At 51.2% G+C, this 23,856-nt stretch overlaps 1 protein-coding gene across 1 annotated transcript; it reads right to left on the bottom strand.

Annotated features, from left to right (window-relative positions):
- Window positions 1-1,971: 1,971 nt before the first annotated feature.
- Window positions 1,972-8,965, bottom strand: DES (desmin). Its single transcript, XM_010948824.3, has 9 exons — window positions 8,293-8,965; window positions 7,294-7,354; window positions 7,074-7,169; window positions 6,796-6,957; window positions 6,508-6,633; window positions 5,873-6,093; window positions 4,545-4,588; window positions 2,987-3,069; window positions 1,972-2,777 (listed from the first exon to the last, which is right to left on the bottom strand). The coding sequence occupies exons 1-9, from the start codon at window positions 8,868-8,870 to the stop codon at window positions 2,736-2,738; spliced, it is 1,413 nt and encodes a 470-aa protein (XP_010947126.3). The 5' UTR covers window positions 8,871-8,965; the 3' UTR covers window positions 1,972-2,735.
- Window positions 8,966-23,856: the final 14,891 nt, after the last annotated feature.

Genomic DNA, 23,856 nt, shown 5'->3' with positions numbered 1-23,856 from the left:
GAGGCCAAGGAGCAGGGGGCCTGGTCCTCCTCTGCCACAGATATGCTGTGTGACCTTGGCAGTTCACCCCACCTCTCTGGGCCGTGGGGTGTTTCCTCCAAGTCATAATGATGCACCGTGTGCCTGGCACATGGTAAAAGCTCAGTAAGTGTTCGTTGAATCAGTGAATGAAGTTGGGGGAGGGGCATCAACCTCTCTGGTAAATATTTAATTTAGAGAAAAGTAAATTTAAAGTGCCCAGTTCATATTCATTCAACAAGTATTTAAATATTTGATTGGCACCTTCTATGGACCAAGCACTCTTCCAGGCACTGGGAATACAGTAGTGAATAAAAACCTTGCCCTTGGGTAGCTGACATTTTAGGTGTTGAATCAAAAGTCAGTGATGTACTTGCATATGTGTCCTGGGCAGGGTTGTGGTCAGAGGAGGAATAAGGGAGGCGGTGAATGGGTGGGATGCTTGTCTTCAGGGGCAGGGAGGGTAGCCAGAGTGGACAGTGCCCGCTGAGACCTCAGTTCTTGGCTTAAGGACTTTGCCCCACAATCCTTCCTACTCCATTGCCTTAGGTAGGGTCTGAGTCGGTCGGGAACTGGTCCCACAGGAATCAGTGAAAAGCTGGTCAGCCCTCTATGAGCCCTCTTATTTCTTGGTGTTGGGTCTTAAAGGAGAAGACACCAGAGTTTCCCAAGGAGTAGGGAGAGTTTTTGCCATGGAGATGACGGGGTGTATGTCTGTGTGGATGATAGTATGTTGAAGGTCTGCTTGTATGTGTGTGACCCCATGAGACTCAGATCTCTTTGGGTTTATTTTTGTCCATTCTCTGGAGCACTACATTCACCAGGGGCCACAGGGGGTGGGGCACAGGGATGGGGTGTAGTCCCAGGTACTCCCAGGGCAAGGTGAAGAACAGTATTCCGTGGAGAAGTGGTCCTTCCTGGAGGGAGGGACCCCACAAACAAGAGGGGAAGAGGCAAACTTGTGAGCAAAGGCAGCATCCAAGGAGAGGGGGAAGACAGAGACACCAGAAAGTCTTTCAGTAGCTTCTGGAAAAAGCCAGTTAGGAATGGCACACTAGAGACTTTAAGACTAAAACCCCATTAGATTTATTTCACCTACAGGCTGTCCGAATTTATCATGTTTGTGATCTCTGCCCTCTTCCCGTCTCTAAAGGGTAATCCCTGAAATCTAAGGAGTGGCTGGAAGGCTGGGACCTACATGGATTTACCAAGCTTCCTAAATCTCCTATCCACCTGGAATTTATTTTTTAGAAGAAGTGGAAAGAGAGACAGCTTTCCCTTGTGCCCTACCCCACCCTCCACGGCCACCTAAATGACCCCACGCCCTATATTGAATAATTAAGTTTTCTCGACAGAAACTTTGAACATATCTGTGTTAATGTTTTATTCCATGATTGCCTACTTATTTTCATGTGTTCTACGTTCCTCTCATCTTCCTAAATTCTTCCTAAATTTCCTTTTGGTATTTTAATTGAGATTGTATTGCTCCGAAACTAAAAATTAACATAGGATGAACTGACATCTTTAAAGTATTGAGTCTTTTTCTCCAAGAACAAGGTAGAGTTTCTGTTTTTCTTCACATGGTTATTTTTCCTGAATCGTTCTTTGTAGGTAAAAGGTGCAGGTTTAGTGGGAAGAGGGTGTAAGCTTCTCCAGGGAAGGGACTGGGGGAGCCCGACTTCACAGTCAGACTGTGGGGGCAGCCTGGCACTGGGGCCTAACAAGAGGTATTTGATTCCCCAACAAAAGCCCATGCCCAGCCCCCCTCCCCCAGATGTTACTACCCACATACAGCAAGACTGAGAGGCTCTGGGAAGAAAAGGGGTGACAGGACCTGGGGGACAGCCTGGCTGGGCAGGAGGACAGCACACAGTCCATCTTGAGGTGGTGGGCCAGGGCCTGGGAGGGTCCCCAGGGGAGGCCTGGCAGTCAAGGCAGCACAGGACGACGTGCGAGGCTTGTGCTTATCTTTTTATTATTTCTGTCCAGAGCCCCTGCAGTGGGGGAGGGGTGGGCACGGGGAGGTGGCACCCCTGCCAACCGCCTGAGACCGCTCTCTGCCTCTCTCCTCTCCTCTCTGCTCCCCTCTGGCATCACACCCACCCTCTTTCCTTCAGAATCTCCTGCTCCCACATCTGGCACCTTCGGGGGTTCCCTCTTGCAGCCCCTACTTTCTAAGCCCACCCTGGGAAAGAAAGGGACCATGGGGTCAGTATCTAGCCTCCCAGTCTCCACAGGGGGCTAGATCTGCCGGGCTTGCTGAGGACGCTGCCCCTTCTCTCTGACTCAGGCTGGGCAGTGGGGAGTGGGGAGGTCACGGGGCTGGATCCTGACCCTGTGGGGTCCCTACACCCTGCTCTGGGGCCCTCTCCAGAGCCAGAGGCTAGAGCCTGAGGTCACAGAGGTGGGAGGGGCAGGGTCACTGCTGCCTTGGCTCCATCCTGCCCCTACCCAGCACACCCTTGGGTGGCCAAGAGCCAGGCTCACTCACTTCCAACATCCAGACCTCACACAGTGGGGGGCTCCCTGTGCGGGGAGGGGGACGGGCTATGTCCCCTGTGGGGACCTTGAGCGGTGGTAGTCGGTGAGCAGGGGTCAGAGGCTGTGAGGGGAGCATTGTGGCCGGGTATAGTGCCCTGGGATGGAAGGAGGCTGGCTCTGGGAGGCAGTGAGGACAGGGGTGAGGACGGTCTCTGGTGGCAGAGGGGTCTCTGGCTTTAGAGCACCTCGTGTTGCTGCTGTGTGGCCTCACTGACGACCTAGAGAGGAAGAGAAACCCAGTCTAATCCTGCGCTGGCCACCGAGTAGGGCCATGGCCCTGGACCACCCCCGCCCCAACACAGGAGGACCCCCCTCTGCCCCCGGGGCAAGAGCATGAACCAGCGTAGTTGGTGAAAGTCACCTGGCTGACAGTGCCCCAGACACACTACAGCCCCTCCAAGGGTAAAGGGACCGGCAGATTACTCACCTCCCCATCCCGGGTCTCAATAGTCTTGATCATCACTGTCTTCTTGGTATGGACCTCAGAACCCCTTTGCTCAGGGCTTGTTTCTGTAATAGATTCAACCACATGCTCAGCCTGAACAAGACCAGGCCTGGGCTGCTCCTGCGGCTGGGAGTCCATCCCTGGTCCCACAGGGGAGAGCCCGGAAGATGTCCACCCCCTCAAGATGGGCCTGTTACTGTTTCAGCAAGACTTCATCACCTGTCCTTGAGCCCAGCATCCAACAGGTGGCTTTGCAAACCCAGGGGCCTGTCTCACAGCTGAGATAAGATCAGGAGCCAACAGATGTGCTCCAGCCATGGGTTCAGGAGGGCAGGGGATCCTCGAGGCCCAGGCCGCCCAGCATTCTCATCCCCCACACATCTCCTCACTCCCTCTCCACCCCTGGGCTGCAGGAGAGCCCTGCATGGATTTGTACCCTGACAGTTAGGACCCCAAAGCCCAGAACCAAGATACTCTTTTGGAGGACCTCATGGTTCCCAGCCCAGCTTAAGACTCTGGATGAGCAGCTTGATGTCTTAATGAAAAAGAGATGGACAGAAGTCACTCACTGATTCACTGTGCTGGCGCCCCTCTGTGCCTCAGTTTCCCCACTGTAAAATGGTAACAATGGTACTTGCCATATCATGGTCCAAAACTACTGATTTGAAAAAGCATTAAGTGATTTTAAATGCAAAGCTCACATTTGGTGCCTGCATAAACTATTAACTGAAAAGAGAGGTTCTGAATTTTATAGGAAGGGTCAAATTTAGGTCCTTGGCATTATGAGTTTGGTGTTCATGAATCTCCTTAGCAGGCAACCAGCCTGTGACGAACGTTGTAACTCGGTGGAGCACAGCGTGTATTTTTTCCTAATGGAAATGAACATCGAATATATAAAAAGGTTTGATCTAGGAAAGGCAAAGCTGCCAAAGACTCCAGCTTGCTTTCCTAATGGATCATTACAGTGTGTTTTTCTGCTCTCTGGGGTTGGAAAGCCACTCGATCTGCATATTACTAATGTCAGAATGGCAGAATGCCCTAGGAGTTCATTCTTTTAATTGTTTGGCTTTGCTAAGGTTTGGCTTTATTTTTTAAAACATGGATCCAACATCTTGCTCTAGCAAACTGGAGGTGTGCTACAAGCAGCTGGGGGCAGCGGGGAATGCTTGGCAACTTGCCAAACAGACAATGGGTGGTGGGTGCCTTGTAGACCAGTGTGTATAGTTCTAGATGCTCCAGCTGTCAGGCCCCCAAGGACACCCCTGGTAACCTTGGAGTTTGAGTATATTAGAAACAGAAACTGTCGTCCACTCAATATGCCCAGGGGACATGGTCAATAAAATACCATGAAATAAAATAACATAAAAAGCTGTCAGAAGGTGCCTCTACCTAAATTCCTCCACCTACAGGGCAGCAGCCTCCTTTCTCTTTACCAGGCCCCAGCCTTGTCCCTATGATTCCATCCTCCCCTCCTGGCTGGCCTTGGGCAGTGCCCACACTGGACTCCTGCCCTCTGCCACCCCAGCCAACATGTACTCACCTCGGAAGTTGAGGGCAGAGAAGGTCTGGATAGGGAGGTTGATCCTAAAAGGGAAGAGACCAAGCCCCCAAAGGGTTAGGACCCTCCATCTCTCTCTGTGACCACCCTTCAAAGCTTGCCCTGGTCCTCTATAAACACCATCCTCAGCTGTCCCAGTCCCACTGGCTTCAACACTCCCACTGCCACACTGCTCAGGGCATGGGGCCAAAGGTCAACCCCAGCTTCCCAGGAACTGTCCCTTCTGGAAGGACCACCCATTACATCTCTGACCTGCTGGCATGACAGCAGGACCCCAAACCCCACTGCACCCTACACTGCACCAGGATTTCCTTCTTGCTCTTGGCACTGCAGGGTGTATCAACGTCTGTGGGTTACATCCGTTGTGTGTGCCCACCCTCCAGCCAGGATGGGAACATCTGGCCCACTCACGTGAGCCCAAGTTCCAGGAGCTGCCACCCCCATTTATGCCTAGTGCTGGGGAAAGGCAATGTGACTTTAGCTATTACCTTTATAGAGGTCATTATTTGCATATATTATTCTACAATATCTGAAATCTTTTTCTGTGTAAATCTGTATCTAAATATGTCTGCTGATCTTTTTAAACATCAGATAGTATCACTTTTGTGAGTATCAATGGGCATCATTCTGTTCAGTAATCAACCTGTCTTTAATTGATGTTAAGTTTACATAGTGAAATGCACAGATCTTTAGTGTGCAACCCGTGAGTTTTGATCAGCGCCTACATCCACATAGCCACCAGTCTAAATCAAGATATAGAAGGTTCCATCGATCAAGAAGGTTCTCTCAGGTTCCCCTGCAGTTGTTTGTTGTTTTCTGTGTCTAGAGATGAGCTGCTCTGAGCATGTCATTGTGTTTTTTCTTATGAGCACATGTGTGTATACCTGTGCACACTCAGAGCACAAGTCTCTGCACCTTCTCTATTAGCCTATTGCGTCAAAAACTCTGTCTCTATTTGTCTCTATCTGCCCCCTCCCTTTTCCTTCCTCATCATTCCCTGCTCTGCTCCCATCTCTCCCTTGACTGGCAGTAATATTTTATTACTGGTTGCTGAATATGGTTTTATGCTGCTGGTTCTTAATTCTGAAGGTGGATGTGGGAATACTTGTATTTCTCTTTTTATAAAAGCTATTAATTAAATCACTTTTTACCCAGGTGGCCTTGGTTAATTCTCTGCAACTAAAAGAGTGGTGGCCTCTTGTATAATGCTGTTTTCAGATCTTGTGGAGGTGATCCTGAGCTCCCCTGGGGCAGGGATGGGCCCCTAGACCACCCTGGACCCCACATCCAGCCCCTGCCTCGCCCCTCACCGGCTTTCCTCGCCCTCCAGCAGCTTCCGGTAGGTGGCAATCTCCACATCCAGGGCCATCTTGACGTTGAGCAGGTCCTGGTACTCACGCAGGTGGCGAGCCATCTCATCTTTGAGGTGTCGGATCTCCTCCTCCAGGCGTGCGATGTTGTCCTGATAGCCGCTGGCCTCACTAGCAAAGCGGTCCTCCAGCTCCCGCATCTGCCTCATCAGGGAATCGTTCTGCAGGGGAGGGGCGCCTGGATCAAGAACAGGCTGTAGTGATGGTCAAGGGGACACTCGGGGCCCAGGATGCAGAGAGGCACAGCCTAGGGCTGGGAGGAAACCTCAGATAGCCTCGCCTAGGAGTTGTCAAACTCTTCTGAGCCAAGGAACTCTGAACTCAAATGAAGTCTTACATGGCAACTCAGAGGATAGAACTGATACAAGGGAGCATGGCCATCTGGCCTCCTCGCCTCTACCCAGGAGCCCCATGATTCCTGAGAGCCCCACTGGGTATCTATCTGTTTTTACCCCTGTGGTAGATGTGAGGAGACAGAGGTCCAGAGAGGGTATGTGATGGACCCAAGGTCACAGAGTGAGGGTGTGAGCAACAGACAGAAAGGACTGGACTGGGCTGGGTGGGCAGGGACTCACGGTGCCCTTGAGGGCATCGATCTCGCAGGTGTAGGACTGGATCTGGTGGCGGTACTCCATCATCTCCTGCTTGGCCTGGCGCAGAGCATCATTGTTCTTGTTGGCTGCCTGGGTCAGGTCAGACACCTAAGGACAGAGAGGGGGCCCTGAGATGAGGAGGATGCAGGACACAGGTAGGGGTGGGCAAGGGAGCATGGAGACCCCAGGCTCTCTCTCTTCCCCACAGATGGAGCCATAGGGCGTATCTCCAAAACGGAATGGAGGGAGCCAGAGGGAAGAGAGTCCCACCTTTGACTTGTACCACTCCTCAGCTTCCGAGATGTTCTTAGCCGCGATGGTCTCGTACTGAGCCCGGATGTCCCGGAGGGCGGCAGTGAGGTCTGGCTTGGACATGTCCATTTCCACCTGGACCTGCTGTTCCTGAAGCTGGGCCTGCAGTTCTCTGATCTCCTGCAGGGTATGACTTTGGCTTCAGTCCCCGACTGGGCCCCGCACGCACCCTCACACCCCCATTCCCAGAGCCCAGCCCCACCATCCCCTTTCCAGCTGCTTTCACCAAGGCACACCTCTTCGTGCACTTTCTTAAGGAACGCGATTTCCTCGTTGAGAGATTCGATCCTGCGCTCCAGGTCAATTCGAGCTAGAGTGGCTGCATCCACATCCTGGGAGAGGTCAAGTGAGAGGGCAAGTGTCACTGATCAACCCAGCAGGGCAAAATGACACCAGGGGCTACACGGGGGGAACAGAAGAGGTAAGGCTGCTTCTGGGAGACCAAAGAAGACTCACCGCTCGGAAGGCAGCCAAATTGTTCTCCGCTTCTTCTTTCAGTTGAATTTCTTCTTGCAGCCTGGCCGAGACAGACAGAAGGATAAACAGTTGGTGGGGATAAAACCGGCAGTAGAGACGACTGGCTGGGGGCTGCCCAGAGAGTGGGCTCAGGACAGAGGAAGGAGGCCAGGGTAGAGGCAGGAGGTCCCACCCACACAGGGAGGGGACAGGAAGTAGCCCAGTCTCTGCCCTGGAGCCACACCCTGGAAGTCTATGTCCCCACCAGTCTGTGACCTCTCTGGGATTAAGAACCATGTCCATTTTATCCACCTCTGTGTTCCTGGGCCCCAGCCTCAGCCTGGCCCATGTAGGTGCTCACTTAATATTTGTGACCTGGGTGGCAGAACAGTGACTCTGCTCACTCAGACTGTCAGAAGCAGGACCCATGACTATTTGCTGCCCTGCTGCCTTATGTACTGGGAGCATGGTGGAGTCCACCATCTTGTTCTCTAAGCTTTCTGAGGGCCACAGCTCCTCCACCCGCTCTCCGCTTCCCTCTAGCTTGTCCATTCTCCCAGTAAAGCTTCAGCCAGGTGGAGGGACCAAGATCTGCTCTCCGCCCCCATTCCCAGGGCCTCATCACAGGTAAGCTGAGAGCTACTGCTTGCCCCAGATTTTCTTGTCTCCTATCTACCTCCCCCTCCTTCTAACTGTACTGGGGCCTCCTTTCTCTGTCTATCTACCTGCTTGACCCTTATCAACATCACCCCAGCATCTTAAGATGCTTTTTAAAGTTTGTTCTCCCATTTCCACCCCATGATGTCCCCAAGAAAATTCCTCCTTTGCAGACTGGGAGCACAAGGGAGAGCCCTGGCGTCCCTCTCCCCTTCTTGGGGGATACATGTAGACGACCCTCTCCCAGGGTACCGCAGGGTGCTGACAGAGGGACCCAGCCCCAGGCCTAGCCTCCCGCGCCCAGCCCAAGGAGAGGGGGTTCTGGGAGCGCTGGGTCCTCACTTGGCCTTGAGCCTCTGCAGGTCGTCCAGTAGGTTGTCCCGCTCGACGTCGACGCGGGCGCGCTGGTTGGTGAGCACCTCCACCTGACGCCGCAACTCGCGTAGCTCCTCTTCGTAGATCTCGGCCACCCGAGTCGGTTCGCGGCCCTTGAGACGGTTCACCTCGGCGGCGAGCGCCGCATTCTGCTGCTCCAGGAAGCGCACCTTCTCGATGTAGTTGGCGAAGCGGTCGTTGAGCTCCTGCAGCTCCACCTTCTCATTGGTGCGCGTGGTCAGGAACTCCTGGTTCACAGCGTCAGCCAGCGAGAAGTCCAGCAGCTCGCCCGCGCCGTAGGAGGAGGGCGCGCGAGTCGCCCCCAGCCGGCTGGTCCGCAGCGCCCCCAGGCCCCCGGCCCCGCCCGACGTGCGCGACACCTGGTACACGCGGGATGTCACGGAGCTCGAGGAGCCCTTGGTGCCGAAGCCCGTGCGTGGGAAGACGGGCGAGCTCAGCGGGGAGCCGAGCGGGAAGCCCGAGGCCCCACCGAAGGTGCGGCGGTAGGAGGACACGCGCTGGCTGGACGAGTAGGCCTGGCTCATGGTGACGGAGCGGGCGAGGCTGGGCGGCGCGGAGGAGGAGGCTGCGGCGGGCGGCCGGCTGGAGAGTGGATGTGGCAAGGGGAGACACGGCCCCTAGGCCGTCGGCACTATTTGTATCCGCCTGACATCAGCCCCCGCCGCCCCTCCCCTGACAGCTGCAGGATCCCGCTGCCTTGCCAAGAAAGGGCGGCCTCTGGCGTGGGGGCGGGGAGGCCAGCTCCCCCGCGAGAGGACTGTGCCCCTCAGCCGGCGGGTGGGAGGCCCCTGAGGGGTGCGGGAGAGGCTGGTGAACCCAGGAGGGCAGAAGATGGGCAGGCCTGCCAACTGCTTCACCGGGGCGGGCGCAAGCATTTCTGGAGCCCCCAGACAGGCCCCTTTCAGCCTCCTCTTGGTGGTGGTCAGGGGGAGAGCTGGGGAGAGGCTTCCAGTTAGTTTGAGGCTCCAGGGAGAGATTTTGGGTCATTGCCTGAACAGACAAGACCTGTTTCCAAGAAAGCTCCAAATCACCTTCTTTCTAAAGATTCTCTGAAAGTGGCAGAGGTTTAGGAGGGAGTCCACTAGCCAGGCCTAGAGGAGTTGACAAGCAAGGAGGACAGGAGGGCCTCCTGGGGGCAAGCAGGAATCCGAGCCAGGGCCCGCCTACTTAAGGATGCCCACCAGCACCTAGGGTCCGGCTCCCAGCCTCAGTTTCCCTCTGGACTAGTGAAGGCCCTTTTCCTCCCCTCTACCGGTGAGGGCGGGCCCTTAAGTTTATAAACAACCAGAAAAGGTCTGGTAGGCTTTCAGTTTCCAATTATAACCATCATAACATAACTGTACACTCTCACCCCCACCCCACCAACTTTGCCTGGCTTCTGCCCCCTTGAGCCTACCCCTACCCCTTCTCTGATTCATCCCCCTCCTCACACCACCCACGCCCCCACACACCAGGGGTTTGTGTTTTGTCAGGAGCCTCATGTCAACTCAGCCATCTCCCTGGCAGCAACAGCTGCCAACCCAAAATACCAGAGCTGGTATTTATAGAGGAGAATGCATCCGGGAAACAAGAGCATAGGAGAGGACCTCTGAGGGGTGGGGGCTGGGTACCTGAGGGGACACGGGTGTCAGAGGGCCAAGGGAGGCTTGGGGGGTGATGAGCCGCAATCACTTCCCACCCCCCATAATGCCCCAAGCCCCCGGCAGGAATGGAGCCCCGCAGAGTGCTTGTCCATCCCTTTCACAGGCCCCCTCCTTAGTACAAGGCACTGGCTGACCCCTAAGCACATCCCTACTTCTCCATGAATACTAGCTGTCTCTCTGCACCTCCACCAAGCCTCTCAGCCCTGACCTTTTTGAAGCGCAAAGCTTGGAAAGAGAAGGCTGCTCTTACCCTAGCTCTGCCATGACCAGCGGACGTAATTACAAGCCGGCAAGTATTTACTTCTCTGTGTCCTCAGCTATAAAGTGAGAATGTTCAGCCTGCCAATGTCTACTCTGTAGGGGTTTTAAGAGGCTCGGGTAACAATAGGCAAATAATAACACCTTACCTATGCTGAGCACCCCCCACCCATGACCCCGCATGCTCTGCCATCCCTGTGAGGTAGGAACTAGTATCATTCCCACTTTAAAGCTCAGGAAGCTGAGGCAGCCTGACTCCAGAGCCATGCTTTGCCTCCAGGGTGGGTGTGAATGTGCCAGGTGAACTGTTAAGGGCTTTGTTGCTGCTGTCTTTGCAAAAAAAGCCCTTTCACATTCAGTATCTCATTTTTATCCTAGAGACAAGCTTATGAGGTGGGTGGGGAGTTCCAGATATTCTTATCCAACCTTCGAGTCAGTGCAAGCTGTTGTGTTCTGGTTATTTTTGTGTCTCTTCTCCCAAACTAGATTGTAGGCTCTTGGAGAATTTTGGAGACTGTGTGGATCCTTAGCACATCCTAGGCAGCACTGTCCTTGTTTTAGCTCAAAGTAGCCTGCAGGCTTTCTTTCCTATCCTTTTATTTTGTTAACAAATGCTACACACACACACACACACACACACACACACACACACACAGAGTGGACAGGTGACTCAGCTCCCAGCCAGTCTTACAACTGCATTGCTTTTGCTGCAGTGATTGGCTCAAGGGGTGGGCCTGGACCTGAGCAGGGCCAATCAGAGAACTACCCTGTAATTTATAGATGGAACTGGGACTACTAAACTGGAGCCTATGGCAACCATGTCTCCTGCCCACTGGGGAGATCTTTCTGGAGTAGGAAGAGAGGTCAGCACGCCAAAAGAAGCACAGAAACCTGGAGAGGAGGAGAATGTGGTGCCAGAAGTCCTAAATTCCATCCCCTGGGGCCCTGGTTCTGCAGCTCTTCCCTCATTTTGTGAGCTCCCCCAGTGTCCCTCCTAGTTTTGGGGCCAATAAACTTTTCCTTTTTTTTTTCCACTTAAGACACTTGGGATTACTGTCACCTGTAACCCAAACAATCCTAATTAATCTACTATAGGAAACTGTGCACCCATTTCCATGACAGAACACTTCTGAGACTTCTCTCTGTGAACACTCTCCACACGTCATGAGGAAACTGCCCTTCAGGCCAGCCCGAGGCCTTAGTTCCTTGGTGAAATGAGGCAGTAAACAAATAAATAAATTATGCTATCTATTCTCTAGTCAAAATCAACATCTACCAGACTTGGCTCTGAGCCATTTGGAGCTGTTCCCAAAATCTGATACCACCCCTGAGGATTTGCTACCATGGAGGACAGCAAAACAACACTCTCAGGCTTGGGAGGCAGGTGAAAAGAGGAGCATTCCAAATCGTGCTCTGAACCAGGCAGCACCTCTCGAAAAAGAGACTCTCCAAGGGACTACTTCCAACTGGACATGCTAAAAATAATAATTTATCTGGATAGGTAACATACTTGGCACAAAATTGCAGAAGTCCCATTATGTGAGTGGCTTTTTCTCTCTGCTGGTAATATCCTTTGATGCAAATAGGTTTTAATTTCGATAAACTCCAATTTATCTATTTACTGTTATATTGCCTGTGCTTTTAGTGTCATATCCAAGAAATCATTGCCAAATCCAATATGAGGAATATTACCCCCTGTGTTTACTTCTAAGAGTTTTACAGTTTTATGTCTTTGATCCATTATGAGTTAATTTTCATATGTGGTATAGGGTAAGGATCCAACTTCGTTCTTTTGCATGTGAATACCTAGTTTTCCCAACACCGTTTGTTAAAAAGACTGTCCTTCCCCCCTAATTGAAAACCATTTAGCCGTACATGTGAGGATTTATTTCTGGACTCTCTATTCTATTCCACTGATCTATATATCTGTCCCACACCAGTACCACACTGTTTTGATTACCATAATTTTGCAGTGAGTTTTGAAATCAGGGAGTGCAAGTCCTCCAACTTTGTTCTTTTTCAAGATATTTTGGTTATTCAGGATTCATATTGAGATTCAATATGAATTTTAGATAGAATAGATTTTTCTATTTCTTAAAAAAATGGTGGGATTTTGATTGGGATTCATTGAATCTGAAGATCGCTTTGGGTAGTATCGACAATACTTAATACTTAACAATATTAAGTCCTCCAATCAGTGAACACTGGATGTCTTTCCATTTATTTATTTCTTCTTTAATTTATTTCAGCAATCTGTTATAATCTTTAATGTACAAGTCTTATGTTTCCTTGGTTATGTTTATTCCTAAATATTTTTTTCTTTTTGATGTTATTGTAAATCAAATTGATCATGAGGGGTTTTCCTTTCATTCTGTTAATGTGGTATATTATACTGATTGATTTTCATATGTTGAACCATCCTTCCATTCCAGGAATAAATCCCTCTTTGTCATGTGTATAATCTTTTTAATATATTGATGAATTTGGTTGCTAGTATTTTGTTGAGAATTTTAACATCAATATTCATAAGGAATATAGACCTGTAGTTTTATTTTCTTATATTACTATGTCTGGCTTTGGTATCAGGCTAATGCTGGCCTCAAAGAATGTGTTAGGAAATATTTCCTTTTTTTAGAGTTTGAGAAGAGTTGGTGTTAATTCTGAAATATTTGGTAGAATTCACCAACAAGGCTATCTGGTCCTGCTCTTTTTTTCACTGAGATCTTTTGAGTCATTCTTCTTAATATCCTCATTTGTATTTCACTGTATAGATTTACCATAATTTTTTGACCCATTTTTTATTGATGGAAATTTATATTGCTTCCAATCTTTTGCTATTATAAACAATGCTGCTATGAGCATCCTTGGGACAAATGTTCAAATATACAAATTTTGGTAAGTTGTTCTTTTAAAAAAAAAAAACACATTATTTTATGGTCACACCTCTCACCTGAGCTAAATGATATTGGAAATAGGAAGGTCTTCCAAGACAGATCATTTTGTTCAGTGTTTGTCAGAAAAAGGGGACAATTTATAAATTTAAGTACATGATATGCTGCCTTGTACACTGAGTGTTATCAATATATTTTGTTGAATCAATTAAAGGAAGTCAGACCTGATACTTGATTGAAACCTTCCCAGATTACTCCAAACTTGGAAAGTCTTGGAAACTTATGGTTGGAGGTAACTTCACAGGTCACAAGATCAACCAGTCCCCTGCCCCCACTTCTCAGTTAAGGCTTAAATATTTTCTACTGTGATTCCAGCAAGTACTATTCCAGTTTGAATCCCTCTACTGCCTGGGAACTTGATGTCTTCAGGCAGCCCATTCCACTCCACAAAGAGCACTGGGTACCTAACACATCTTCATGGGTCGGTGGACAGCTCTGCTGTTAGAAAACATTTCCTTATATTTGAACCCAGGTGATATGATGTCTCTGCTATGCCTCTTATTCTGCCCTGGGAGCCAAACAGAGCAAGAAGAAACCTCTTTCACAGATCTACTCTTCAAATATTTGGGGACAGTGTTCATGCCTCTTGGAGACTATCCCTGTTTCACCATTCCCAATTTCTCCCCCTTCCCTGAACTAATGAACCAGCAAAACCCAAACTCCTCATAGCCTTCAAGGCCCCACAGAACTGGCCCTGCCCACCTTGCCAACCTCAGCTCACTCACGTCTCCTTTGGGTTTACCTCACTTCAGCCATCTTGTCCTCTTTTCTGTTGGGTAACACTGCCAAGCCCTTCCCTGCCCTCCCCAAAGGTCAGTGACTAGAGGGCTTGTGGATGCTTGGGCAGGTCTCTGAACTTCATAGAGGGCTCCCTGGAAGACTAGGGCCCTGGCTTCCTACAGAACATCCCAGATCTCATGGATAGCATGGATGGGGGGAGGTGGCTTGTATGTATGGAAGGCTGGGGTGGGGACACTGGCCAGCACAGGGCATTTGGATTGAGGAGAAAACTGAAAGGAGTCAAAAAGGAGAGAACCAGAAGTGACTTTTCTACCTTGTCCTGCCTAGGAGTGTCTCACTCACCCCTGGTCTACTCCAGGATCCGTGTGAGACAGTGCTGATGCCAACCCATGGTGTGCCCTCCCTCCACTGACTGACCCCGACCTCCAGGGTTGCCTTTGTCCCTTCGTTCAGGGCCCATCCTCCTCCTCTTTCTGTTTCTCAGCCTAGGACCTAGTTCTCCCATCCCAAGCTGGGTCATGGGATATAGCCATTGCATGAGAGCCTTCAGGACAGTGTGGCAGGGATAAACTCTGGGACCCTGGCTCTTGCCTTTAGCATTTGGTGGGGAGGTGGGAGGCCCAAGCATGGGGGTGTAGAGGTGGGGTGGTCAGCCAGATGCTAAGATGTGGGGATTTATTCTGGTGGTTCACCAACTAACCATCTGTACCACTTGGGCAAGTCCCATTTCCTCTCTGGCCCTGTCATGCCCAGGTGTAAAACAGGACCAGGCTGGGTCATTTCTGGGGCCCCCCAGCTTAGGACATCCTGAGTCTCTAGGCCCAGGGGGTGGGACATTGAGTGGCCCCGGCTGAGCCCTCCCTGCATCAGTGCTCCCAGAGCTCCTCCCTCCAACAGCCCCTTCTGTGCTGCCCGCCTCCCCCCATCCACCTTCCTCTCCGTTGTAGTGGCTGCTTAACCTCCACAGGCGGCTGAGGAGCCCGGAGTGACTGTAAAAGGGAAGGAATGTCCAGAGGCAATTGTTTCTTCCTGATATCACCCGGGGGAGGTTGAGTTGGGGGGCCCAGCTGGAACGGTGGCGTCAGGATTCTCCCTGAAATTCATCTCCCCCATGCTGCACAGGCTCCCCTGCCCCAGGCTCAGCTAGCAACCCACCCCCTCTCATCTGCCACCCTCTGCATCTCATTGGTTTCAGACCTTCAGGCCTCCCTCTCCCAACTTTCTCCACCTCCTGACCCCAGACCCTTTCCTGGGCCCCTTCTTTCATGACACCCCGCCCCTAGTTCTTGTAAATACTCCTCCTCCTCAGCACCCCCACACCCCACACCCCTGACCTAGCTCATTCTCTGGGAAGCCCCACAGCCTGGCTCCAACCCCCTCCAGCCCTGCACTCCTTTTACAGACATGGAGTGCTTCAGGTTTTCTGCCAAAGTAGGAGAAGTCCGAGGCTAATCTCACCTCCTCCCAGCTCCCTCCCAGCTTCTACCAAATAGGATGCCTCCCAGGCTGGGGAGGAGGAGGGGGGAGGGGGGTGAAATTGAGTCTCAAGGGGAGGAGCTAATGAGATGGGGGAGGTGAAAGCACTTTATGGACTCTAAACATCCTGGAAATTTCAGGTGTTATTCACTTCAGTAAGAAATTTGGGACAGGGAGGATGGGGATGAAAGTCAGGTTGAGGGAAGAAGAGGAGGAGGCTTTGCTAACATTGAGGAAAGCTTCCCAGGAAGGCATCCTGACGGATGGCAGCAGTGGCATGGCTGGGAGTCAGGAAGCAGGAGTCCTGGCCTACCCTGGATAAGTGTGTGACTTTGGACTGGTTGCCTCCCCTCTCTGGGTTTCAGTTTCTCCTGGCTTAAAGTGAAATATCCTGGACATCCCTCCCTGTTCTGACCTGCAGGAGAGGAGTGAGAGAGTGCCTCTCTCGGCTGCCTCGCCTTTTTGCTCACACAGACTCACCAGCCAGCTAGACCCAGACCATTGGCACATCCCCAGAACAGATCCAATCCCACCATGTGTTGATGAGATGTGGCTACCCCTGCCAGCAGAACTGGACTCAACCTCCTCTGCAGACACATAAGTTCCCTACCTCCAGGTTCCTCCTGACAGCCAGCCCTCCTCTCTTCCCTCTTCCCTGGCTCCTGTCCTCACTGTATGAGGACTTGGTCCTGCCCAACAAAATGGATGCAGCCCCCACCCTCTTACGGGCTCCCAGAGTCTCATTTGTCCCGCATCTCTCTCCCCACCACATCCAGCCATCTCCCCACCATCCCCAGCTGTCTGTAGGAGATACCCCTGAACTTCTGCAAATCCCCCCCCCCCCCCCCCCCCCCCCGTCCTGAGCCATTTCCTGAAGAGGCAGAGGAGCCCTCTTTCCCCAGCACAAACATGCACCCTCCCCCAGTTGATAACCCCAAGGAGAGCAGAAGAAAACTCTTCTTGACCAGACTAGGGTATGTCGGGGTGGAAGGGGTGAAGGGGTGTGACAACTGGGGTGGGAAGGAGTCAGGGTGAGTGGGGAGCCACTGAGATAGCACAGGGTGGCACTCAGTCCTGCTCCAACCTCCATAGAAGGGGACTTCACAGGCTTCTTCACCTACCCACGGACTCACACTCTAGAGAGCTGCTCAAGGCCTAACTCTAATCCCTCCGCTAAAATGTGAGCCCCTTCTTTCCTTCTTAGACCTTAACCCAGATAGAGAAAAGTAGCTTCCTTTCCTCCCTGGAGTTCTCTGCCAGGATCTTAGTGCCATCACTCAGCCCTCTCTTCTCCCTGATTCATCCCCATTCCTTTCATCTTTCCTCATAGGCTTTTTTTGGTTTTAGCCCCTCCAGTTTGGTCATAGCCCTGCTGTCCTGGGCGCTTTCCAGGTTTCCTACATCCCTCTGAGACTGTGGAGTGCTTTAAACAGGGCCTGAGCAGGCTAGCAATGACCTCACGGGGCCACTATGCACGGTTGCTATCTATAGCCTTATAGGATCATCCTCCTCTTCCTCTAGCCAGCTGAGTCACAGTCAGCTTGGGGTCCCCTCAGACCCCAGGGCCTTCTCTGCCAGTCCAGACCACAGTCCATTACAGCATCCTGAGTTGTTCTTACTGCTGGGTAGGATGATTATTCTCTGAAACGTCTAAATACACAATGAAAGTGAGTCTTGGGTTTCAGAAGACACCCATTCTCAGACCCTCAGTGTTGTTATAGCCCAAGTTCTCTATCTTCTCACATCTGTCTAGATCGACAGCCAGTGGCCTAAGTTTCACTTGACTCTGCAGAGGTACAGGCAAGGTGAGGAATTTGGGGAGCAGGTGCTGGGCTGGGTTCAGATTGGATCTACCACTCTTGGGTGAGTTGCTTCATCCCTCAGAGCCTTAGTTTCCTCATCTGTAAAATAATAACAGCATAGGGTGTGGGGGAAGATTAAATGAGAAAATGTCTATAAAGTGCTTAGCACAGTGCCTGGCACACAGTGAGTGTTCAGTAAGTGCCAGCCATTACTACTATTTCGTTGCCCTTGGACAGATAAGGAAACTGGTTCATGGAAGTCCAGGGACTGGCTTGAGTCTTTGCTTCAGGAGAGCAGGTGTAGGGCCAAGATTCATAGCCAACACTGCCTAACTCCAAAGCTTCACTCCAGAGCTCTCTATTACAGGATGTGCTGCCTCTGATAATAGCATAGCTACCACTTATTGAGTGCCTATTGTATACTAGACATGGTATTCTGGACACCTGCTATATCAAATCACTGTACCTCTAACTAATCTTTACAACCCTGGGAAGTAACTATGAGCCTCATTTTACAGTTAGTATACTAGGCTCAGAGAGGTTAGGTAAGTCCCCTAAGGTTGCACAGCAAGTAAAAACAAAGTCTGGATTTGACCTTTAGCTGATGGCTCCTAGAAACCCAGCTCCTCTCTCTGTGTGGTAGCTAAGGCCTTGCCATACACTGACTTGACAGGCTTAGCTATAGTCTTTCCCCTTTTAACTTGGCCCTGTCCAGGGATCTCCACTGAAAAGTCCCTTGTCCAGTAATGGGCAAGTCCCTCTGAACACTGTGCCCTGCTCCTCTCCCCAACCCCACTGCCCTCCAGAGAGGGGCCCAGGCTTGGAAGGTGCAGGTTTTAGGGAGTCTGGCCTTCATCCCACCAGAGCTGGGGGGCAGTGAAGATTTCCTATCCAGGGAATAAAGAGGCCAGTGGGGGCCACTCTGCTTTGTGCCACCCTCAGGCCAGCCAGGCACAGGGCTCCCCCGCAGGCTGGAGAGGCTCCCCAAGTGCACGCTGGCCTCAGACTGCCCCCAACTGGCCTGGGAGGAGGCCTCAGGCAACAGCATGCACAATTCTGTCCTGAAGAGGTGGCCTGGAGGACTGGGACCAGGGACTGGGCTTGGTCCTGTGGCCTCGGGGTTCAAAAGAAACTCTGGGGTCCACTGCCTCAGCTGCCCAGCCCCAGAGGCGCCAAGAGACATCCCAGATACACTCCCCTTCCCAATTTTAAAGATCCTGAGGGATTCAATTTGTTAAAAACAGTGCTGGTGTTTTTCCTCCCCACCCACAGTCAGAACTCTACCCACAACCGTCCCAAAGGGCCCCTGACGCCCCCTCCCCATCCAGCCTCAAAGAGATGGGCCAGGCTCTCCCTCTGCCCTTCTCCAGGCTCCCCAGCCACGCTGGGCACCAGAATAGACCACTGACCACCTGCCCCGGGGGCTGGGCGGGGCCACAGCCGGTGCTGCCACTCAGGCTGGGGGAGGGGATTGGAAGGTGGGGCGAGGACTGCACTAGGGCGCTCCAGGGCCCCAGGCGATTTCCAGCGGCTTCTCTGTGTGGTGCAAAGGGCTCTCCACCGACACCGGACCGACAACCTGTGCCCCCTACTTCCCAGCCTGGACAAGGCTTGGAGAACCAGACACTCTCAAGATAGGGCTCAGGCCGAGTTTCGGGCCCCGGCTTCTTCCGCCTCTGTCTCCGGCCCCCGTTTCTCCCCTTCTCTGGGCTCTGCCCACTTGCCCTCACCCCCACCTCAGGTCTGTCTTCACCTCCCCTGTGATCTCAGCCCCTCGACCCCAACCCCGGATCTCTGGGTCTTTCCCCCTCCCCTCCCCCAGCTCCATCTAAGTGAGAATGCCCTCGGCTCGGTGACCTCACATTCCAGCCTGACTGGGGTCAGGAGGGCTTCCGGCCTGATGTGAGATCCCTGCCCCCACCCTTAGCTCCCGGCAGCCTCTCCAGGCCGTCCGGCTGCTGCTGGCCCTTTGCAGTTCCCTTCTTGAACCTCCCCCAGCCCCAGACCCAATTTAGCTCCCTTAATCTTCCCTGTAATCCAATCCGACCATTTCCTGAGCACACACTGCACTTCCCAAACTGCCAGTCCCTGGAGAGGGGTGGGGTGGGGGCCGGACAGCTTCCGCTCTTCCCAACACCAGAGCACCACCACCCCACCCCATCGCGGGCACTCCTGCTGTACCCCGCTTCTTTTCCCCACTCCTAGGAGGCCCCAGGGAGCTCTGGTTGCGCAGGCCTCTGCCATCTCGACTCCATAGCCCAGGAATGAGACAATTCTGACTCCTCACCTCTTGTTTTCCCACCTCCAAGCCTTTGCCTGTGGTGTTCCCTCTGCCTGGAACACCCTCACCTCCACGTGAACTTCTTGTGAAACTCTACCCCCTCCCCTCTCCCAGCCAACTCCAGCCTGGTTTCCCAAATTCCAGAGACCACCTGGGCCTCTAATCCCAGGTCTGCCTCCTACCAGCCAAGTGACCTGGGGCAGGTTGCTTCCCTCTCCAAGCCTCCATTTCCTCATCTGTAAATGGGAATCATAATAGTGCATCCCTCCCTTTACTTTATATAAAGTGCTTAGAACAAGCACTGGGAAATGCTATTTAAGTGTTAAACAAAAATTATCTTTTCCTGCCTTGTATTACAATGACTTTATTTCCTCCCAAGTTAAGACACCATGAATTGTGAAACACTTCATTTATTTGATAGCATCATTTCAAGGGGAAAAAAAGAAACATTACCATATGAAATGTACAAATTGTAAGCCATCTTCCAATATCATACATGTGTAAACTGTTCAGTAACAGTCTATGTGTAGCATCCTCGTCTCTCTGCTTCTATCCAGTCAGTCCCCTTTTCAGCTTCAGTTACATTCATTGTTCATAGTCGGTGCCCCAGGGCTTGGGTTCAAGTTCTTACTCCCAAATTGTATTTAGCTAGGGGAACTTAGGTAAATTCCTTGGCTCTTTTAAGCCTCAGTTTTTTCTGAATAGCCAAAGTAATTCACAATAATTGTAGTGAATATTAAACGAGGCAATATATGTTTAAGGCATTTAGCGCCTTATTGAATATTCAACCAGGAGAGCTATCAGTACTGTGATGATTTTAAAACTTTTGCTGAATCTCGGCTCTCCAAAGACGTGAGAGATGGAGGAGAGCTGGTATTTCATGGTCGAAGTGCCCTCCAGTGGTCATGTAGGGAAACTGCAGGCTTCTGATGTGCTTGGAAAGTCTTTCCTTTGCTGGTCCAGGAACTAACTCAGCCACCCCCACCCCCAGATCAGGCCTATCCAACCCTCTTAGAATTCTATGCATTATCTTTCCTTTTACAGAGGCCTTAAGGGATTTTTAAAAACACTTAATAAGATAAGAGACTGGGAGCAGAGCTTTAGCCTAGGAAGGCTACAGCCTGGAAGTAGACTGTCACTCAAATCTTGTGGGCCCAGGGCCCTGAGACAGGAAGGCAGAGTGGTGGAGAGCTGTGTCTTGGGCATCAGTTCTCCTCTGGCCTGGACACTGGGATCTGGCCTGTGAGAGACCCTTCTTGCTGCTCACATCCAAAAATCTAGCACAGAACAAGCATAGCCCATTCCAAATATCTGCTTCTGTGTTTTGACAGATTTGTAGTTTGTTCATCCTTTCTTCCTTCCCCCACTCCTCCTCCATCCCTCCCTCCCTCCCTCCTTCCTTCATCCCTTCCTTCCTCCCTCCATCCATCAATATTTATTGAATACTGGCTCTGTACCAAGCCTCACGTCCTAGGTGTTGGGGGTTAAAAAGATCAGTCCTAACACAGACACAAACATACCACCAAGAGTTGTTCACAATGTCCCAGACACCACATGCAGAGTTAATCCTTGCATTTGAGTGTTTACAGCTTCTCCATGTGGCTGAGTGGGAGGGCAGAGGCAGGGACATCAGATCCAGGGAGCCTGATTTCCCTGATGAAATGTGTGGAAGATTTGTCTGGCCAAGTTTTAGGGCTGACGTCTTCCTCTTGGACCACACTGCTCCTCTGAGAAGTCCTCCCCATCTCAAACACTGACCAAACTCCCAGTTCCCCCTGTGCGGTGGGGGGGAAGTGTCCCTGAACTCCCTTCCCTTCCCCCACCATTGCCCTTTCCCCGGGGCTGAGAGTCAGCCAACACTTAGCATCTAAACCCAGCTCAAGGGCCAACTCCACATTGTCCAGCATTGAGAGGAAGGAGGCTTCCTCTAAAGTCATTGCTTGGGAGAGTAGCTGGAGGTACTCAGGGTCTGTCTTTTCGAAAGATGTCAGGAGCAGGAGGAAGAGCTGGGTGAGTGATGTGTGCATTGTTCCTGGGACTCTGTTGCCTCCTTGAGCTGCCATCCTCTCTCCTTCCCTTCATGATCAAACTTCGCAAATGACTTCCCACGCCCTTCCTCAGTGCCCTCTTGCTTGCTCCTAATCATTCCATTTCCCCAGAAATCTTCTCAACTGTAGTAGCACAGGCTACTGGTCCCTTAGTGGGTCCCCTCAACTCCTAGACCAGTGCTGTCCAACAGAAATAAAATGGGATTTTTTAAATAAATGTCAAATAAAATGTCATTTCCAATGTTCTAGAAGCCACATTTTAAAATGGTAAAAGAAACAGGTGACATTAACTTTAATAATATATTTAACCCATGTAGCCAAAATATTATCATTTTAATATGTAATCAATAGCTTCAAATTGAGATGTATTACATGTTTTTCATAATCCTACATATACAATATTTTATACATTTAGCACCTTTCAATTCAGACTAGGCCACCTTTTAAGCCTCTCAGGTGGCTGGTGGCTAGTGTATAGGGCAGTGCAGTTGTAGAACCTTCATTCACTACTTGGCATACACTCTTTCATTCTGTATGGCTAATCATCTCATCTCCATGTGTCCTGTCTCCCCAGGGAGGTTCTGATCCCCTGGGTCAGAGCCCCCACTTTATTCATCCCTGTATCTCCCTTGGCACCTTGAAGCTACCTGTGTGCCACACTCTGGAGGCCCTGCAAGCGAGTTTGTTAATGGGAGCGAGTGTTGGGGATTGATTTTTGTGGTTTCGTTATGGCTGTAAATGGTATGTTATAGATTGCTTCTGTAGATGCACCCTGCTGCAATATTAGCAAAAATAAGCAGCCTGGTTGTCAGCACAGGCAGAGGCCTGGGGCAGATGGGGCTGGATGACTCAGGCAGGGGAAATCCTGCCAGACCACATACCATTTCTCTGGCTTAAGAGCCTGTCATTGCCACCTCCTTGCAACCCCATCTCAGATACAGCCCTTGTCAGGGAGCATTACACAAAGGATGTGTCTCCAATATCCCACTACCAGGCTGGGAGCTCCTTGGGGCAGAAAAGGAGTTTTATTCAGATCAGCAAGAGCCTGACTCACAGGTCAATGAGAATGAATCAATGAATGTGCGGCTGGAGCCTGAGAAGCCTTTCCCTCGGGTACTCATGCATCCCCCAAATCTTGGAGCACTTACTACGTGTCAGGCACTGTGCTAGACATTGGAGATCAGTAGTGAACAAGGCCAATGTGGGCTCTGCCCTCCTGGAGCTCACATTCTGGAGTGGGGAACAGAAATCTATAGTCTCCTGGAATACAGGATACCCTCCCCTAAGTCAAAGGTCATCATTTAGACACTGGCTACAATAGTCTGGGTGCTGTGAGGACCTTACTATTTCAAATTGCATTGATGATGTCATAATGGGCTCTGTGGGATGGACCAAAGACCTCGCAGGTTGGAGCAGAGGGGCCACAGCAGGAGGAGGAGCTGATGGTGTCCACTCGGCCTCCGATAGACCTGGCCTCAGCTCGGAAGGAGGCAAGCAGGTGACCAATGACGCTCAGCCTCTCTGCCACGTCCATTCCTAACTGGCTTCCGGGCTACCCTGAGGTAACCAGGCCTGTCTTCTAGGGCTGTCTCCAGTGGAAGTGTCCCAGCCAGTGCAGAGTGCCAACCTGTGAGCCATGCACTGTCTCAGAGATTGGGGGGATAAAAAGAGACTTGGTCTCTACCATCGAGTTAATGACAAATTAGACCTTGAGCAAGTGGCCCACCGGCACATCATCCTCTTGGCTAACTTTGGAGGAGCAGTGTGCTAAGTGGTGATGGAAATATTCCAAACAGCTTGCTCTGGTTCCTGAGCTTCTCTCCATGTCTCCCCATGATGTGGCACTGAGTTCAAGGGCAGCCCACCCGTTGGCACTAGTGGTTTTGAGAATCTAGATTAGTGTTACTTAGGATGGTCCAAGGATAGATTTATTTGCAGCACAGTTAGAAATACACATCCCTGGTGGGGGAGGGTACAGCTCAATGGTAGGGCTCATGCTTAGCATGCATGAGGTCCTGGGTTCAATCCCCAGTACCTCCATTAAAAAAAAAAAAAGGCTTAGAAAAAAAGATAGTAAAAGTTAATAAGTAAATAAAAATTTTAAAAAATGCACATCACTGGGCCTTTGCCCAAACCTTCCAAAGCAGAATTGTCAAGTCGGGAAGGGGGTGCTCATGATTCTGCATCATTTATGAAAACATTCTAGGTAATTCTTATCCTAAGCACTGCCCTAGAATGGAAATACCTACCATACTCCCCAAGTTCCATATCTAGCTGGCCAAGGTGGGTTGGTTTCTCTGTCCAGAGATG

This window comes from Camelus bactrianus, chromosome 5 (assembly GCF_048773025.1).
Source record: "Camelus bactrianus isolate YW-2024 breed Bactrian camel chromosome 5, ASM4877302v1, whole genome shotgun sequence".
Taxonomy (NCBI): domain Eukaryota; kingdom Metazoa; phylum Chordata; class Mammalia; order Artiodactyla; family Camelidae; genus Camelus; species Camelus bactrianus.
Note: the sequence above shows the minus strand (reverse complement) of the source record. Positions and strands in the feature narration are given on the sequence as shown.

Bases quoted from the DNA above. Each gene is read 5' to 3' on its own strand.
- DES (XM_010948824.3), bottom strand. From the start codon at position 8,870: ATGAGCCAGGCCTACTCGTCCAGCCAGCGCGTGTCCTCCTACCGCCGC. The intron at 7,170-7,293 runs GTGAGTCTTCTT...GACCTCTCCCAG, and splicing joins ATTTGGCTGCCTTCCGAGCG to GATGTGGATGCAGCCACTCT. The intron at 6,958-7,073 runs GTGTGCCTTGGT...CATACCCTGCAG, and splicing joins TTAAGAAAGTGCACGAAGAG to GAGATCAGAGAACTGCAGGC.